This window comes from Neovison vison, chromosome 6 (assembly GCF_020171115.1).
Source record: "Neovison vison isolate M4711 chromosome 6, ASM_NN_V1, whole genome shotgun sequence".
Classification (NCBI taxonomy): Eukaryota; Metazoa; Chordata; class Mammalia; order Carnivora; family Mustelidae; genus Neogale; species Neogale vison.
This window is the reverse complement of record NC_058096.1, coordinates 123,171,699-123,192,072: the sequence shown is the minus strand read 5'-3', so window position 1 is coordinate 123,192,072 and position 20,374 is coordinate 123,171,699. Positions and strand designations below refer to the sequence as shown.

At 37.8% G+C, this 20,374-nt stretch overlaps 1 protein-coding gene across 2 annotated transcripts in view; it reads right to left on the bottom strand.

Annotated features, from left to right (window-relative positions):
• Positions 1–1,157: 1,157 nt before the first annotated feature.
• Positions 1,158–20,374, bottom strand: part of POLQ (DNA polymerase theta) — a 162,584-nt gene continuing 143,367 nt past the window's right edge. For both annotated transcript variants that reach the window (XM_044252248.1, XM_044252249.1), the window contains 6 exons: positions 19,476–19,660; positions 16,665–16,776; positions 11,262–11,386; positions 4,677–4,830; positions 2,582–2,697; positions 1,158–2,121 (listed from right to left, as the gene is read on the bottom strand). In XM_044252248.1, coding sequence (XP_044108183.1) covers positions 2,008–2,121; positions 2,582–2,697; positions 4,677–4,830; positions 11,262–11,386; positions 16,665–16,776; positions 19,476–19,660 — 806 coding nt within the window. In that variant the 3' untranslated portion in view covers positions 1,158–2,007. The remainder of the gene's footprint in view (positions 2,122–2,581; positions 2,698–4,676; positions 4,831–11,261; positions 11,387–16,664; positions 16,777–19,475; positions 19,661–20,374) is intronic.

Here is a 20,374-nt window from a genome sequence, read left to right as displayed (position 1 = left end):
CAGGGCTGCATCACTTCTGGAGGTTGTAGGGGGAGAATACACATCTATTCCATTGCCTTTTCTGGCTTCCAGAGACTGCCTGCATTCCTTGGCTGATGGCCTCTTCCTCCATCTTTAAAGTCAGCAGTGCAACTTCTTCGAATCTCAGTCTAACATCTTCACCATCCTCCTCTGATTCTGACCATCTGCCTTCCCCTTATGAGGACCAATGTGTTTATATTGGAACCACCTAGATAATTTCCCCATCTCAAGATCTCCACCTTAATCACCTCAGCAATGTCCCTTTTAACATGTAATATAACATGGTTGCAGATCTGGGGGATTAGGATGGGGATGGGGGGAATTATTCTGTTTACCACAGTGCTCATCTGTTATTTACATCATGATTTGTGGATTGAAGAGCTACCAATGAAATGTGAACTTGCTGCAGTTACTCAGATAATATACCATGAGAACTGAAATTTGCATTCTGTGATTAGAGGCACTAGTCTTATTTAAGTAAACCATAGTAACTGGAATTTGCGTATAACTTAATCATGCATAGCAAGGGCTGCCTGTTTAAGTCCAGCTGATAAGTCAAAATGATGAGAAGATGCATAGGATTACACATCCAGAGCCACTGCTGCAGAAGATCAGGTGGAAATGACCTATATGTCTGCACTCATGTTTAGAGAAGAAGAGAAGAGCCTTCTCTTGTGCTGGATGTCAATACTGACTGCACTACAGCTTTTTTCTCTGAGAAACATGGTATAGGTAAATATGGAAAAAAAACCTCAAGAAATAATGATATAACTTCCCTCTTATCTTTGCCATCTTCTGCTTACTCCCTCTAACCCCCCAAAAAACATGTCTGAGTATTTTGTGCACTAATATGCAAGTACTAATATTGTATTATACTTTGTTTATAAAGCAATTGCGTTTTTTTAAATTTCTGGTTAATAAACATAAAAGAACTTTTCTGATAACTGATTATGAAATAAGAAACATTTCCTATGTGCACAGACATTGCTGAACCTACTTAACAATGCAAACCCTAGAATAAATAACTAGGAACTCAGCTTTTGGACACTCTTAGATGAAACACAATTTAAAAAACTGAAATACTGATATACATTTCTCATAAATTCATTTTATTTCAACAGAAAGAAAGTCAGTAATACACCTTTGAGGGAATTATAAAATATCATCTCTTTAGCATGGATATTCTCACCACACCACAAACACAGAAAGAGGCACTAAGAGATGGATATGGAGGTGTCTTCCTTCTCTGGCATTATTGTATTAAACTGCAGTATAAACTTCTGATCTTACAGAACAGGATACCTCTTGAAGAGGTGTAGCTTATTTTATAATATCTAAGTATTGCAAATACATTCATTGTATGAATTGAGGAGGGAAAAGGAGAAGAAACACCATTTCATGAAAATCCATTCCTGGATGACATCCATACCAAGCCTACCACTTTACAGACTTCAGAATTTATTAGCCAGTGCTGCTTACAAAGACGATTCTGGCAGTCTTAATATTGGACAAAAAAAATCACACACAATGTCTAACCGTGGTAGTCTATGAGAAACTAAATCTCTATCTGCCTATGGTTCCTGCTGGGGTCTGCATCACAAGAGTGATGCACAGGGCTGCAAATGCCCTGAGACAGCAGTTCCACTGTCTTCATGCTTCACATAGATGAGACCCAAAGTGCTAAGTGCATATTTCAATCATGCGTTCTGAACCCGTTTAGAGCCACAAAGAGCTGGAAAAGGTGATTTCAGTCCCTCTTTGAGAGGGAATATGATCATTAAACTTGGTATTTTGCCTCAAAAAAAGTTTCTTTACACTACAAAGAATAAAGTCTGACATACATTTTGAAACTCTCACTAACATCACTATTCCACATCCATCAAGACTTGAGAGTTGGTCTTCCTGAAATATGTAAAAGGGTAATCTCTCTTCCATGTGGTTGTACCTACACCAGGCTTCCCAACAAGGACTTCATCATCTATACAATTAAACATCAAAGTCCTTCAGCTCTCCCCAGCTCACACCTATTTTCACTTTCACTTTCAGTTTCACAGAAAGTTCTACGGCACTTTCCATTTCATTCTTGACAATCTGAGCTACCTGCAGAAAAAAAAAAAAAAAAAAAAAAAGAGGTTAGCAAACTCTCTTCCCAATCAAAGAATGTTTCCCAACCCACCACTGAGGTGATAAGCCAGACTGCAGCCCTTCACCTCATGGTTCTTAAAACTCAAAATCCGAAAAGAAATAGACATTCCAAACTGGTCTACACTGATGAGTAGCAGCTCTGCCAGTTTCAGTGAAAACGCTCAGTTTTTAAACCCTCAGGAAAGGGCAAGATTCTCATCTAATTTCTCCCAAACAAAAACAGTCTTGCATCAAAAGTTTCTTTAAAAATGAGTATGAAACAGAGCACTCTTAGCTCTTTCTCTACCCTTATGGACTCAACATTTATGTAGCCATCCCGGGGTTCCAGGGAAGGGTTCCAGAAACCTCATGCACCTTAACTTGACCTTCAGCATCTTAGTCTTCTATGAAATGGACGCAAACCCTGCAAAAATACCTGAACAACATCCTCTTCTGCCACTTCATATAAGAGCTCATCATGGAGTTGAAGGACGAAGAAGCCTCCTCTGATTGGGGAGAACATCCCTTGCAGTTTTCTCTTTGGTAACAATCCTATCCCATGAAAAAAGTAGGAAAACTGATCAGCATGTCACTGTGCTATAGAATAGGTTTTTTTTGTTTGTTTGTTTTTAGGGATTTTGGGAAACTCTGGAGAATTTTAATTAAGTGATTAAAATATATAAGATTTAGAACTATTAGGAAAGTATCCACTTGCTGACTTTCCACCTATCAGGTAAACTCAGAACTCTACCAGCTTCCTCCCAGAAAGGAGGAACATAACAAAGAAGTCAGTAAATGGAGTTTGAAGAACTCTTCTCCAAAAGACGTCGTCTAACTTACTTCCTATAAACAACCAACATCTCCACTTTCCATGGCACCTTTACTACCAACTTCTCTAAATAATAGCACCAGAGTAGTGTGGGGCCTGATCTCTGCCCCAGGAAAGTGAGCTGGTATTGTCTTTAGGTGGTTTATAAGGACACTCCCTGATATCTTCTTATGGCCAGAAGTGTCATTGTGGTAGAACTGGGGTTTTACCAAATGGACCACATGCAACAAATAAGTAATTATAAACCCAGGGTCCAAATGAGGACTTCAGAGACTACTTCAAGTTATGTGTCAGTCTGTATCTGTACATGTTTCTGTGGAGTGATCTTTCAGCATATTCTCAAAAGAGCCTATAACTCCACTGTATCAGACTTAGTTACATCTCCTAACAAGCTGGGCCTACTGATAAAGATTATGCCCCACTAATCACTAAGATAAGGTTACTTTGAGTAACTGTCCTTAATCATTTCCCCATATCTCAGAGCAGTCCTTCCCCTCTGCCACCCAAATTTCCCACTGATCGTTCCAAGCAGCACAAATACGAACTTCCTTATAACTTGTGCTTCCCTCAGAGAGGGTTCTTCAGCTATCATAATCTGCAGCCCAAATTTATTCACAGGTAGTTCTTACAGGGTAAGAGAGCAAATACAGATGAGGCTGTGGCAAGCTGCTTCCATCCCAGGGCCGCAAATGCTGTGCATCTATCTGTTTGCCAGCTGACTAAAATCTGCTCTGCCCCACCAGGCCCCACTTAGCTCACATCGTTGGTTATCAGGACGCTTTTCTGCTTTCCAGTCACCATACCTTCATCCTCTGGATTACCTGTTGTGCTTTGGCTTCTGATCCCAAATGCTATGATTCTCCTGCTTCCTGTGTGGGCTGCTTCCTCGGGCTCAGCTGACCTACCACTACCTTTAACCCAGCACAAGCCCAGGAAGTGATCCTCAGGGACATATCCACATTGCCTTCCACCCACTCCAAAAGCTGTTATTGTCCATATCCTCATTCTGGCCCTGTATCACTCTGCTGTGAACAGTTCTGTAAATATTTCAGTCACAGATCACATCTTCCCTTTCTCTCCTTCGATTTTAAACTTAAAAGAGGTTGATAACTTCTATTTCCAAATCCCCTTAAGCACACAGTATAGTATTATCACTCAAATTAGTTTGATCACTTATTCTCCCTATAAAGAGAGAGAATGTTATATGTGGTGTAAGTGTGGTGTGTGTGTGCACACTGATTGCCATACAAAAAATGTTGAATGAGTGCCCTAGATATTACAGAAGGAGGTAAGACAATAAAATTAATAATCCTCATGTGATGGGCAAGTCTTTATATCTATGTATTTTTGTATGTAAGTGAACATCTTTATATCTGTGTGACTGACTATATTATTCTCTGCAATGTATATGTATGTCTCTTCTAGAAATATGTTGACATATTGTGAGTTTATTATTATTTTCAAATGTTAATATATGTTTTTGAATTTCCTGTTTAAATTTCTAATATGGTAAATATTAGTATATGTAAACTACATAAAGAAAAGTTCTTTGGGACCCTTAGTAATTCTGAGAATATAAAGACATCATGAGACCAAAACATTTGAAAACTGCTGAAAAATAATGAGTAAAATGCTTCCCTTTTTCTTTTCTGATACAATTAATCTCACTACATTATAGCAGGGTTCTCATTTATGAACAAACCTGTTCTATCACTTTGGAGCATACTCTCCCGATGACCATGGGACTTGAAGGTTGAGCGGAAGGTCTCTAACTTCTTCTGAATGTTAACTGTGGCTACTTTAACAATATCAGCTGCCGAACCTTGGACTGTTGTGTTGATAGCCTGACGCTCAGCCTATGAAAATAAATAACGAGGGCTCCATCAGATACACCTACATGGTTTCATACCTGCTTTTAGTATCCACAGATCAGTGCTCACATCTGTAACCTGGACCAAGATGTAACCCAGGACATCAACTATTAAGCTTCACCCTAACAACTAGAATGATCTAGGGCTCTAGATTCTGGGCTATCGTCCACATGAAAACAGTCTAAATAGAAGAAGGCCAGATTGCTTCAGTTCAGAAATCTTCAACATTCCGTAATCAAAAACTGCATTACACTTAAAATGTACTTAGTAGTTCAAAATTATTTCACGAACATATATATCATCACTTAAAATGTACTTAGTAGTTCAAAAATATTTCACAAACATATATATCATCACTTAAAATGTACTTAGTAGTTCAAAATTATTTCACAAACATATAGATGTCCCTTAATCCCATTTTGATCTGTGAATTCAAGGCAATCTCAAAAAAAATCCCAGCAGGATTTTGTGTTTGTGTAGAAATTCACATGCTGCTTCTACAATGTATATGGAAATGCAAAGAACCAAGAATAAGCAAATGCTCTTGAAAACCAAACAAAAGAACGAGGTAGGAAGACTTATTTTATACATATATCAAGACATCTTACAAAGCTGTATCACGAAGGCAATGTGGCACTGTCTAAAGAATGAACAAACACAACAGACAAAAATAATGTGTCTAAAAACAGATACATTCATATTTGAAAATTAATTTGTGGCAAAAGTGATACAATAAAGTAGTAGGGGGAAAGCTCAGTCTTTTCAATAAATAGTTAGGGACAACTGTATATCCTTGAGTGGGAAGGAGAAAGATGGTAACCCTCAGTCTCTCAAAATACATAAAAACCAGTTCCTGGTTGATTATAGGTATAAATGTATACGGCAAAACCAAAAGCTCCTAGTGAACATTTTCTTGAAATTGGGGTAGAGAAAACTTTGTTAAAATAGATCAAGGAAAATACTACAATAATACAAAAGATGGATAAATCCACGGAAGCAAATGGTTCATATCTGGAATATATAAAGGACTGTCATAAATCAGTTAAAAAACAGACAATTCAAAAAAAAAAAGATAAAGACTTAAAGATAATAGACCCGCCACAAAAGAAGATATATCCAAATGGACAATAAACGAAAAAGGAGCTCAACATCACTAGTCATTAGAGAAAGGCAAAAATCGGAGGGGGAGATGAACCATGATAGACTGTGGACTCTGAGAAACAAACTAAGGGTTTCAGAGTGGAGGGTGGGTAGGGAAATGGGTGAACCTGGTGATGGATATTAAGGAGGGCACGTATTGCATGGAGCACTGGGTGTTATACGTAAACAATGAATCTGGGAACACTACATCAAAAACTAATGATATACTGTAGGGTGACTAACATAACACAATAATTAATAAATAAACAAATAAATAAATAAATAAGCAGTGAGGTACCATTACACAGTTACCAGAATGGCTAAAAGACCAATGACAGCACGCAACAGCAAGAATGTAGATAAACAGAGCTGATGGCAATGTTAACTGGGATAACCACTCTCTAAAACTGTTAGGCAGTATATACTACAGGTATAAATGTGCTTATTCTGTGACTCAACAATTCCACTCTAAAGGTAATGAAGTTGGGCACTTATGTTTACCAAAAGACACATATAAGAATGTTCATAGCAGGTTTATTAATGATAGCTAAAATCTGGAAATAGTGAAAATTTCTGCCATCATTCAAACAGATAAATAAATTGTTGGTATGGTCCCACAATGTCAGTTAAATAAAGACATGAGCTAGAGTTACATATGACACTAATGAATCTCACAGACCTATATTTGAGTGAAAAAAGTAAGACCCAAGAGTATATACAGTACAATTGTACTTAAATAAAATTCAGGTTCATACAAAACTACCCTATAGTTTCATGTGTGTGCTGGGGTGGGGAGTGGATAGTATTGATTTCGAGGGAACATAAAGAAGCCTTCTGGGTGTTGGAAAAGTTCTATATCATGATTGGGATGGTGGTTTTATGGGTATACACATTAAGACTTCCAACTTTATGCTTAAGGATTTATACCCTTTACTGCAGATGTTATTTCTCCATAAAAATTTTAAAAATAAACCCAATTAACTCCCTCTCCTCATCTGAAGTTACTCATAAGAATGCAAAGGCCAAACACAGTGTGGGAGAGAATATTTTCCAAAAACGTAGTCAATAATGAGCTCCTATATATAAGAAAAAGACGGGGGCCCTGGGTGGCACAAATGGGTAAGTATCTGCCTTCAGCCCAGGTCATGATCTTGGGGTCCTGGGAGTCTGCTTCTCCCTCTCCCTCAGCTCTCCTCCCACCCTCGCTGTGTGTTCTCTCTCTCTCTCAAATAAATAAAATCTTAAAAAAAAAATAAAAAGGAAAAAGAAAACTCAACAACAAAAGATGAACAAGAAAACTTTAAAAAGTACTTTCCCAAGAAAAAATAACCTATTGGCTAATACAGATTCGTTAAGTTGCTTTACCTCATTAGTATTCAAGGAAATGCAAAGTAAAACTAACAAGATACTACTTTAAACCCACCAGAATAGCTAAAATTGTATCATCTTAATAGCAACTGTTGGCAAGGATGCAGAGCAATGAGAACTTGCACATACTTCTGATAAGAGGACGACTGCTACAACCACCATAAGAAACCATTTGGCTTTACCTACTAAAATCATTTGGCTTTACCTACTAAAATTCTATGACTTGGTCTTTACCAAACATAAATGGAAACATATGTGCACCAAGGACCTTGGACAAGAATTTTCAAACCAGCAAGATTAACTCTGAGAAACAAACCAAGGGTTTTGGAAGAGAGGGGGGAGGGGATGGGTGAACCTGGAGGTGGGCATTAAGGAGGGCACATATTGCATGGAGCACTAGGTGTGGTGTATAAACAATGAATCTGGAACACTGAAAAAATAAAATAAAATTAAAAAAATAAAATAATAATAATAATAAAAACTCTAAACTGGGAACCTAAATGCCCATCAATAGAAAAATAGATAAACTGTGATATATTCACATAATAGAATTAATTTATTACACTATAATAAAACAGTTACTCCAAATGAAACATGAATGACTTACCTATGCAATTTTGAGTGAAAGAAACTAGATGTAAGAATATATACACATGATATAGAAAGAGGTCAAAAATACATAAAACTATAGGCTTAGAAATAATGATAGCAATTATTCCTGGGAGGGCTGTGCGTAGTGATTGGGAGCCATCAAGGGACTTTCTATGTGACTTGAGTATTGCTACACAGGTGTAGCTCTGTGATAATATACTGAAATTTACATTTGTTTCCTGTATTTTCCCGATGTGTATTTTTCAATATAATAAGGGTTTAAACAAAAAGTAAAACCCCCTATGTTAAAAAGAAAAATATATATATACTGTCATTGTTAAATTCTCTTATATAATTATTTCCCAAAGAAAGTATTTATTCATTTATCTCTATATGTTTTCTATTTTTTTCCTGGAAAGTTGACAGTGGTAAGTCAAAGATTATCTATATTAAATTTGATTAATGATTTTAAAAAAAAAGTAAAACAAAACCAAAACCAAAATTTACCTCTGATTATGTTTATTCATAATTCAGAGGGTTTGAATTTTCTTTTCTTTTCTTTTCTTTTAAGTGACAACATAATGAATCAGTTAAAACTTTGACTCCTAAGGTTTGGCATGAAAATTTTACTCTCAGAGAGCCCAGATATGGACCCTCAATTCTATGGTCAAATAATCTTCAACAAAGAAGGAAAAAATATACATTGGAAGAAATACAGTCTCTTCAATAAATGGTGCTGGGAAAACTGGACAGCTATATGTAGAAGAATGAAACTCGACCATTTTCTTAGGCCATACACAAAGATAAACTCAAAATGGATAAAAAGACCTCAACGTGAGGCAGCAATCTGTCAGAATCCTAGGAGAACATAGGCAGTAACATCTTCGACATGGCCACAGCAACTTCTTTCAAGATATGTCTCCAAAGGCAAAGGAAACAAAAGAGAAAATGAATTTGTGGGACTTCATCAAGATGAAAAGCTTCTGCACAGCAAAGGAAACAGTCAACAAAACAAAGAGGCAACCCACAGAATGGGAGAAGATATTCACAAATGACACTACAGACAAAGGGCTGATACCCAAGATCTATAAAGAACTCCTCAAACTCAACACACACAAAACAGAAAACCATGTCAAAAAATGGGTAGAAGACAGGAACAGACAGTTTTCCAAAGAAGACATACAAATGGCTAACAGGCCCATGAAAAAATGTTCATCATGATTAGCAATCAGGGAGATTCAAATCAAAACCACATTGAGATATCACCTAACACCAGTTAGAATGGCCAAAATTAACAAGACAAGAAACAAGTATTGGAGAGGATGTGGAAAAAGGGGAACCCTCTTACACTGTTGGTGGGAACGCAAGTTGGTGCAGCCACTTTGGAAAACAGTGTGGAGATTCCTCAAGAAATTAAAAATAGAGCTTCCCTATGACCCTGAAATTGCACTACTGGGTATTTACCCCAAAGATATAGATGTAGTGAAAAGAGGGGCCACCTGTTACCCCAATGTTCATAGCAGCAATGGCCACAGTAGCCAAACTGTGGAAAGAACCAAAATGCCCTTCAATGGATGAATGGATAAAGAAGATATGGTCCATACATACAGTGGAGTATTATGCCTCCATCAGAAATGATGAATACCCAACTTTTATAACGACATGGACGGGACTGGAAGAGATTATGCTGAGTGAAATAAATCAAGCAGAGAGAGTCAAGTATATGGTTTCACTTACTTGTGGAGCATAAAGAATAACACTGAGGATATTGGGAGTTAGATAGGAGAAGTGAGGTGGGGGAAATCGGAGGGGGGAGACAAACCATGAGAGACTGGACTCAGAAACAAGCTGAGGGTTTTGGAGGGCAGGTAGGTGGGGGGATGGGTGAGCCTGGTGGTCACGTATTATGGAGGGCACATATTTCATGGAGCACTGGGTGTGGTGCATAAACAATGAATTTTGGAACACTGAAAAGAAATAAAATGAAAAAAAAAAAAGAAAAGGCTTACTCTCACAACTTTAGGTGCAACAATATTAATTTTAAAAAACTTACAGGGTTCATTTACATATATGACTCTATCTACCATTTTTCATAATGTAAATCCCAAGAAACATAACTCCTGTTAGATCAAGTCTAAATTTTCAGCCTGCCATTAAAAGCCTTCCACTAGCTGGCTCCATTTGACCAACAGAAAATTATCTACCCCTAAGTGACAACTGATTTAGAGATATGGTAAAAGCCTGATAAATATTTGATATCTACTTATATGGGAGACTACAGAGTGAAGAAATAACAAAAAGCCAACTATTCCTCCATGGTCCCTAAGAGCATTAGTGCTCTAAAGGTTTTCAGCTCCAGACAGAAGTTCAGCAGTATGGAGCTGGGAATTTTCAATACATGCAATGTGTAGTGGTCACTGACATGCAAAAGTATGGGAGAAGATGAAATACAAGCAGTTTAAACAGGAAGATGTGGGCTATAATAAATTTAAATGTTCAGATGCATAGAATACTTTTGTGGATCCCAATGATCTCAGAGTTTTTAATAATAATTTGAATACATGCCATCAATAAATACTTAAAATGGTGCTAAAAAAACAGCCTTCTTCAATATTTTGGATATCCTAATAACCTCTGTTGAGCCAGTGCTTTTAAAACTAGTACACAAGTAGAATGAACCAAAAATGAATGAACCACATTTAATGATTGTCTAATCTCTAAAAACATTGGCAGTTTGGTGTGGTATGACAACTGATATGATAACTGAAACAAAGAACAACTAACAGATGTAAAAATTAAATTTATAACTTGTTAGCAAAACAACTAAGTAACTGGTTTACTGAAAAAGAACATCTTTAAAGTATTTGAAGTATTACTAAGTGAACCCATATTTATTTATTTATTTATTTATTTATTTTTAAAGATTTTATTTATTTATCAGAGAGAGAGAGGGAGAGAGCGAGCACAGGCAGACAGAATGGCAGGCAGACGCAGAGGGAGAAGCAGGCTCCCTGCTGAGCAAGGAGCCCGATGTGGGACTCGATCCCAGGACACTGGGATCATGACCTGAGCCGAAGGCAGCTGCTCAACCAACTGAGCCACCCAGGCGTCCCAGTGAACCCATATTTAAATTGGTCTCCTAAAGACTGTGTTCAGCAAATACAGGAATGAGCCATCACTTCAAAATCCTTAGTGAAACAGACGATCCAATTAATACACTATTGATCCCTAAGAGGAAAATCATCTGTGTTTAGTCTACAGAAAAAGTATATGTCATTAAAATACTAAGTTAAAAATCCAGAGACATTTCAACATACGTGAGCTTTATGATAAGGGTTGTTGTCATTGATTCCTGGTAAATATCTACGCCTTCCCAAAATGGTCTGAACAAACCCACTTCTTTTACAATTCTTCACTGTATCTCTCATGAAATGATTAATGCCTACAAAGAAAACACAAAAATAATTATAACCAAAGTCCATTCTTAAGCTCATTCACTAGCTTCAATATAGTGAAATGTGCCAAAACCCTACCATGATTCTTCAAATTATATTGCATCATCAAAATTTCTCATGTAAACTTTCATTCCCTTTTTGCATATTAACTTTTCATTCCCTTTTTGTTTATATGCAAAACCTTGCATATAAACTTTCATTTCCTTTTTGCAGACTCAGAAAGTTAGATACTAAAGGGACTTTAGAAATGACATACTCTAAGGCACCTGGGTGGCTCAGTGGGTTAAGCCACTGCCTTCGGCTCAGGTCATGATCTCAGGGTCCTGGGAGCGAGTCCTGCATCGGGCTCTCTGCTCAGCAGGGAGACTGCTTCCCTCTCTTTCTCTCTCTGCCTGCCTCTCTACTTGTGATCTCTGTCTGTCAAATAAATAAATAAAATCTTAAAAAAAAATGACATACTCTAACTCTATCACAAACAAAAAACATTAAAATAACTCCAGAACAACAGAGCAGGTACTAAAACCTAGGATCTTAAGACTGACTATTCCATGGTACTTTTCACAGACTTCTATTCTTTGATTGTGTTAATCTTTTACTCTTTGGTCTTACCACTTCCAGGCTGAAAACATTAACAGCTCCTTGTTAGCATCTAAGCTACAATCCAAATAGGACCTTACTGCAATTAATACACAAATAATAAATACTTCATTAGGAATATATACAATTCACTTCTTAAAAGTTTAAAAAGACTATGTATAGTATACTATTGAAACACATTCATATTCCCTATACCAGCATTCATCCTTTGCAATATAGGCTCATTATTATGTCCTATAGATCTTCAGGGTGAGTGTGTTGTTCCAGGCCAGCCAATGTCTTCGCTGCTCATTCCTGTCTCTGAGTTAGAGAAGTCTTCTCTAACTGATCTTTCTTTTTTTTTTTTAAGATTTTACTTATTTATTTGACAGAGAGAAATCACAAGTAGGCAGAGAGGTAGGCAGAGAGAGAGAGAGAGGGAAGCAGGCCCCCTGCTGAGCAGAGAGTCCGATGCGGGACTCGATCCCAGGATCCTGGGATCATGACCTGAGCTGAAGGCCGAGTCTTAACCCACTGAGCCACCCAGGCACCCTAACTGATCTATCTTTATTCATATGTGCAGTCTCTGCTTTCTCACAGCTCTGCTCATCCTAAATAATAAACACTAATAACTCCTAACTAAAACACCTCATTTGAGGATTTCCGTGTGTGGCTGGCACAGGAGAGACATTTGAGGAGACTGTGGGTGAAAGGAAGGAGAGAAAACCTTGCCAACTGAAGCTGTTGGTGATATTCAACCACCAGCGTAAGAATTTTAGAAAGCAATAAGGCTGTCACCTTTATCTAAGAATTACTGTGTTACTATTGAGAGATGAGCAAAGAAAATGATGAGATTGAAGAGAATGCATCTCTACAAATTCTCTTACCTTACGATTGTCAGAGGCCCTCAAATATTCAGAGGCTGAAAGAACTACTTTAAAAAAAGCAAACAGGGCGCCTGGGTGGCTCAATGGGTTAAAGCCTCTGCCTTCGGCTGGGGTCATGATCTCAGGGTCCTGGGATCGAGTCCCGCATCGGGCTCTCTGCTCAGCTGGGAGCCTGCTTCCTCCTCTCTCTCTGCCTGCCTCTCTGCCTACTTGTGATCTGTCTGTCAAATAAAAAAAAAAAAAAAAAAAAAAAAGGAAACAAAGGGAAGGGTGGCGGGAGGCAAAGCAGGAAACAGATTCTCAACTCTAGAGAACAAATTGATGGTTACCAGAAGGGAGGTGGGTGAGGGATGGGTGAGTAGGAAAGGGGATTAAGGAGTGTACTGTGATGAGCACCAGGTGATGGATGTACGAAAGCGCTGAATCACTGTATTGCACATCTGTAACTAATATTATACTGCATGTTAACTAACTGGAATTTACATAAAAACAAAAAATCAATCCTGTTATACAGTTTACATACAGTAGAAGTAACCCACTTTAGGTGAATGGTTAGATGCATTTTAATAAAGGTACACTACAAGATATGAAACATTTTTATCACCTTTACAGTCAGCCCCCCATTATCAGCCTCAGACTCTCACTGATCTGCTTTAGAACACTATATTTTAGTCTTTCATGGTCTTAAAATTCATAAAAATTGACTTATACTGTACATTCTCATTTGAGTTTGTTTTCTTTTGCTAAGTAATATTCCATAGCGGAGATACACCAAAATTTGTTTATCCATGATCCTGTTCATAGACATTTGGTTGTTAGGAATAAAAATGCTATAACATTTACATACAAGTCTTTCTTTGGATATGTTTTCATTTTTCTTGGATAAATATGCAATAGTAAAGTTGCAGGATCACATTATTGCTTCACTCTATATAAAAGAGTCATAGCATTTTCCAAAGTGGTTGTACCATTTTACAACTCAACCAGCAATGTAAAAAAAAATACAGTGTTTTTTATTTTAGCCATCCTAGTGTTTTTGTAATGGTATCTCTTTGTGATTTAATTTGGTTTTCCTTGATGACTATTGATAACGTTTGACGTGGTCATTCATATATCTTCTTTTGTCTGTTCATGTAAGGGCCTGGTTAGCCAGAGGAACTTAGTTGCAAACCCCAGATATGGGGCAGGCCAGGCCGGATGGAGACATCCAATCAGTGGGGCGCGCATATATTTACTGTGGTGAGTTGAAATCCCATTGGCTACCTGTGTGTGGGCCGGGCTCAACCACCTATATAAAGGTTAGTCTGTGAGGCTGAGGAGTAGTAGGAGGAGTTAGAATAGCCATTAGAATAGCCATTGGGATAGCCATTAGGGTAGTCTTCAGGAGAGTCGGAGGTCGTGGTCATCATGGTCGTTGGGAGCGTTGTGGTCGTCCTGGTCGTCGTAGTCGTAGGCAGCGGTGCCACAGCGAACAGACTTGCCGCCAGCAGCCTTGCCACCCAGCGGCCTCGCCACCCCAGCCGTGGCGCTGCCGCGAGTGGCCACGACAGAGTGGCATCATTCTGGGGAGCGGCCCTGTCCGGGGAGCGGCCTCGTCAGCAGCGGCCTCGTCCTGGGAGTGGCCTCGTCTAGAGTGGCCTCTTCTTGGGAGTGGCCCCATCCAGGGAATGGCTTCGCCGGCAAGCGGCCTTGTCCGGAGTGACCTTGTCGGGGGTCGTCCGTCATTGTCGCCTCTTCGAGTGGCCTCATCTGGGGTGTGGCCTCGTCAGTGAGCGGCCCCGTCCTGGGAGCGGCCTTCTGGGGAGTGGCCTTGTTGGGGTCATCGTCGTCATCTCTTCGTAAGAGATGGCCTCTACCAGTCAGTTTGATTTTCAGTGCTTGGCACGAAATAAAGCTTTGTTTGATTTTCGCTTTGTGTCAGTCTCGTTCCTTTGATCAGGGACCCTAACAGTTCACATCTTTTGGCCTTAATTTTATTGGATTGTTTGCCTTCTCAGCATTGGGTTATAAGAGTGTTTTATATATTCTTGATGCAAGTTCATTAGACAACAGAAAGTGCAAATATCTTCTCTTTTGTGGCTTGCCTTAGATTTGCTTAATGGTGACTTTTACCAATGTTTGTATTTTATGTTTAATTTGGTGTAATTATCACCAAAGAAATCTTTGCCTACCTCAATGTCACAAAGTTTTTTTCTCCTATTTTCTTCTGGAAGATTTATAATTTTAGCTTTTACTTTTGAATCTATGCTCCATATGAAGCTAACTTTGGAATATAGTATAATAGTTGAAGTTCATTTTTTTTTCCATATTTGTCTCCAGTTGTTCTAGAACCAATTGTTGACATGACCATCTTTGCTCCATTGAATTACCATGGTGACTGTTGAAAATAAAGCCACCATATTCGTATAGGTCTATTTCTGAACCATTTATTGTGAGATCCATTTTTTCCTATGTCTACTCTTATGCCTACTTCGATTATTGTAGTTTTATGTTAAGTTTTGAACCCAGGGAGTGTTAGCACTCAACATAGTATTTTCCCCCCCCCAAATTTTCCTAGTTATTCCAGGTCCTTTAAATTTCCATTTAAATTTAAGATCAATTTGTCAAATTTGACACAGAAATCTAATGGACTATTGACTGAATTAAATTGAATCTATAGGACAATTTTTAGAAAATTGTCATCACAATAATATTGTACCTTCTAATAACATGGTAAACCTCACATTTATCTAAGTATCTTCAATTTCTTTCAGGATTGTTTTAGAGTTTTCAGTAAAGTCTTACACATACTGTTGAATTTATCCCACATATTTCATGTATTTTGATGTTATCATAATGGTTTTATTTTTACTCCATTCACTAATTACTAGTATACAAAAATCCAAATGATTTTTACAAATTAACTTTTATGGGGATGGGGCACCTGGGTGGCTCAGTGGGCTAAACGGCTGACTTTGGATCAGGTCATGATCTCAGGATCCTGGGATCCAACTCTGCATCAGGCTCTACACTGAGGAGGGAGTCTGCTTTTCCCTCTCCCTCTTCCACTCCCCCAACCCCTGCTTGTGCTCTCTCTCAAATAAATAAATAAAATCTTAAAAAAAAAAAAACCCTTGTACAGTGGGATATTTCTAAATGTAGTTATTTGTTCTAATAGTTGTTTCATAGAATTCAAATGATTTTCTATGTATAAGATCATGTCATATGTGAATAAAGTTTTCTTTGGGGACTGAGGTCAGGGCTGATTACAAAGGGTATGAAGTTGGGGACTGAAGTAACTTTCTGGGATGATATGGTCATGATTCCATATCCAGGTTATAGGACTCTGTGCATTTGCCAAAACTTATACAAATATACATCTAAAAAGGGTAAATTTTACTGTTATGTAAATTATACCTCAATAAATTGCCAAAAGACAAGATAATTTAAAACAATAATACTCAAACTGCTCTTGTTCTTTCACAGTTTCTGGTACATTTAATCAATGGTTTATTGCTTCGAATTGAAGCTATTAAACCTAAAGCATAGCACAATTTCAAGATTTTATGGCATATTCACAATGACAAACTAGCATATACAAAAATTGGGTTTTTTTTTAATCCCATTTTTGTTCCTATTTTTATGAAAGAAGACCATCTTAGTAAATAATCATAAGGATTATGTTATTTAATTAACAATATCTGGTGAAAACTTCTCAGTAATAGAAGTGTTAACAGAAAATTTTTTAGCACTATTTTTCCAATTAATATGGCAAGATAATTGACTAGTATCTAGAAGAAAACAATATTTAATGTTTCTTTACCTGTATATCTGGATTTGAAGGAATCAATATAGCAAGCAGCATCATTTTCTTTAATGCCCATCTGCTCTGCCAAAGATTTAGCACCCATTCCATAAATGATTCCATAGCAAATCTGAAAAGGATCATCACACTCAGTAAGTAAATTAGAGATCATAACTACATAAGCTGCAAATATAAAAAGTTGATCAGGATTGAAATTTGGTAAGCTTTTTATTTCATAGTGTGTCAAAGAAATGATTATATATGCTTTGGGTAGGTTAAACTCATAGAACCTGATATCCAGTGAACATCTTTTCTCTTTTCTGCCTTTTAACAATACTTTGAGGCTGGGGGAGGAAGAAAAGAACGTGAATAAATATGAATGTGTGTGTGTTTTAAGAAACTAATCCTAGTGATTTAAAAGGGAAGATTTGGTTCTGACTCTTTGTCATGTATCCAGTAGTCTTCAGAGCAGCTTTCTACTCCTATAATAGCACACTAACTTCTGCTTAGAGAAGTGCCCAGGAGTCAGGAAAGAGAAGCATTACAAAAATTCCTCTCCAGGCTCTTGCATAGGACAGAGCAGGAAGAGAAGGCTTCAGGGTTGGATAATAGGGAATACTTCATTGGAAATAAATATGCTTCCCACCTCACCACCTCTTAATATCCCACAACTGCAGAATTCAGTTGGGCTAAACAAATTCCTGAGGAAATTTTGGGAGTAGTAGAAATAGTTAAAATAGGTCAGTAGGAAATTGTAAATTTAATAATAAGTATTGTCTGGGTTTAAATCCTAGTTCCATAATTTATAAGATTATCTTGCAGAAGTTACCTAAATTCTTGTACCTCAATTTCTTCATCCATGAGGATAGTAATACCTGCATCATGGAATTGTGAAATTACTAAATTATTACCTCTTAAGTGATCAGAAAACTAGCATAAAGCAAGTTCATATAAATGTCATTAAATATAATTTTAAAAGATAGCTTGTAAAAGATGATTATCAGAGTCCCAAGCTACTTTTAATGTGATAAAACTAGAAGTTTTTGTCCTTTCCCTGTCTTTTTTAATACATTGAGAAAGATTTTTTTTTCCTCCTTTTATCTTTTCCTTTTAGGTGTTTCTACATTTTATTTTACTGTGACTTTTCTTTTTTTTTTTTTAAACTTGGGTAGTACATAGCACTGGCTGAGATCTCAGCCAGACCCAACGAGTAGATAGTGCAGAGCCTAAACACTATTAAGTCATGCAAGAACTTATGAAATGAAAAAGAGGCAGATATCATCAGTGGATGAGTCTCTGGGTGATAAAGTCAGAATGTCTAAGTTCTGCCATTTTGAGCTCATCCTGACTCCACCACTTATAGCTGTATGATCTTAAGCAAATTACTAACTTTTGATGCTTCTCTTTATGCCTATTTAAAATGGGAACAATAATTATACCTATTTCATGGGTTTATTATGAAGGTTAAGTACTGGAACATTACCTCTTTTATCCAGGGTTCGATTCTTGCTGAATGCTGGAACCCAGAGATTATTAAACAGAGAGGGCAAAGCTGGTTTTCTAAGAATGGAAGAAACATGCTGGTGCTAAACAGGCAATGGTGAGAGGAAGGGTTTCATATCTAATGAGCCAGTGAAGACTTAAAGCTCTGAGTAACTAGAAGTATAAATGCAAAACTAACACAGCAGGATCTTAAAGGTGGGAGTGATGGTCTTTTGCCGCAGCCAGCAATCCTATTTTCTCAAAAATGGCATCAGATTTCCCACAGGCCAAGTGGTGAAAGAAGTATCAGTGTCAATAGAGGCCAGAAAATGGTATAAATGTGGCCTTTGACTTTCTCTGTGCATGACAGTCATCCAGGAGTAGGAACTAAGATGGACCCACTTGAATAGTCCAAGCAAAGTATAAAGTTTGACATCTGGATTAGCTAACCAATGACCTCAAAAAACGAAAAAGCTTATCAGTTATTAATTATAATCCACAGTTCAGTGATTTTTTTCAATAAACATTTAGAGAACACCTGTAAAAATAAAAAGATGAAAATGTTTACAGATGAGAAAGACATTTTTTTAAAATACACAAACATACACATAAATAACAACTACTACCACCAGGATATCTACCACTAATGTGGATGGCTTTCCTTATGTGAGGTAGCCTCAGACAAAATCTATCTGATTCTTTCTACTGACTCTATGAAGAAAAGTATAATGAATACCATGAGACAAGCTCAGCTGAATATGGTTTGAAAGATCCACAGATGGAGAAATCATCATTCCTCAACTGCAAATAACCAAGGCAGGATGGAACTAGAGCGTATCATGCTTAGCGAAATAAGTCAAGCGGAGAAAGACAACTATCATTTGATCTCCCCGATATGAGGAAGTGGTGATGCAACATGGGGGCTTAAGTGGGTAGGAGAAGAATCCATGAAACAAGATGGGATAGGGAGGGAGACAAACCATAAGTGACTCTTAATCTCACGAAACAAACTGTGGGTTGCTGGGGGGAGGGGGGTTGGGAGAAGGGGGGTAGGGTTATGGACATTGGGGAGGGTATGTGCTTTTGGGTAAATTGGAAGGGGAGGTGAACCATGAGAGACTATGGACTTTGAAAAACAATCTGAGGGGTTTGAAGTGGCGGGGGGGGGGGTGGGAGGTTGGGGTACCAGGTGGTGGGTATTATAGAGGGCACAGCTTGCATGGAGCACTGGGTGTGGTGAAAAAATAATGAATACTGTTTTTCTGAAAATAAATAAATTGGAAAAAAAATAAAAAATAAAATTTTTTTTTAATCATTAAAATTCTCATATACATTAAACATGTTCACCTGCTTTGCTTGTTGCCTCAGATCATCCCCAACAGACTCTGGCTCAATCATCTTCCACTCAGCTGCAATACTCCTGAAAACATCAGCTCCAGTGTTTAATACTTGAATGAGGCGACGATCGTGGGATAAATGAGCCAAGATCCTCAGTTCAAGTTGAGAGTAATCAGCAGCTAATATTAAGCCACCTGAAATAGAAATGTTTTAGAAAAGCTGATACAAAGATAAGTCCACATTTTATACAGTTGAGCAGGATGACAAAAATTTAGTTCTAACTTAGAACCATAAGATTAGGGGAAGGGAGGGAAAACTGAAGGGGAGGAAATCAGAGAGGGAGACAAACTTTTCCAGAAAAGACTCTGGACTCCACGAAACAAGCAGGTTTACAGAAGGAGAGGGGCTGGGGGATGGGATAACCGGGTGATGGGTATTAAGGAGGGCACATGTGGTGATGAGAGCTGGGTGTTATAAGCAACTAATAAATCACTGAACATTACATCAAAAACTAGTAATGTACTATATGTTGGCTAACTGAACATTAAAAAAAAAAAGACATTATGTGCCCAAAAGTTAAAATCTTGCTCTTAATGTGATGCAATTCAGTTCTGTAACTTAATTTTTTTTCTGTTCAGCTTTCAAGAATATGTGATATGTTACACCTGACCTCTGCCCCTTAAACCACTATGCTAGTGCTTTCCTCAGTGTTTCCGCAGCATCTGACACATAATCTAAAGTGGTCCTTTTGTGCCTCTTCCACATAGCACAGAGCCATTAGGCTTGGGATACTTAATTTTCTTTTGCATTCTATGCAAAACATTTGCCTGGGTGGCTCAGTCAGTTAAGCATCTGCCCTCAACTCAGGTCATGATCCCAGGATCCTGGGATTGAGCCCCGTGTCATCC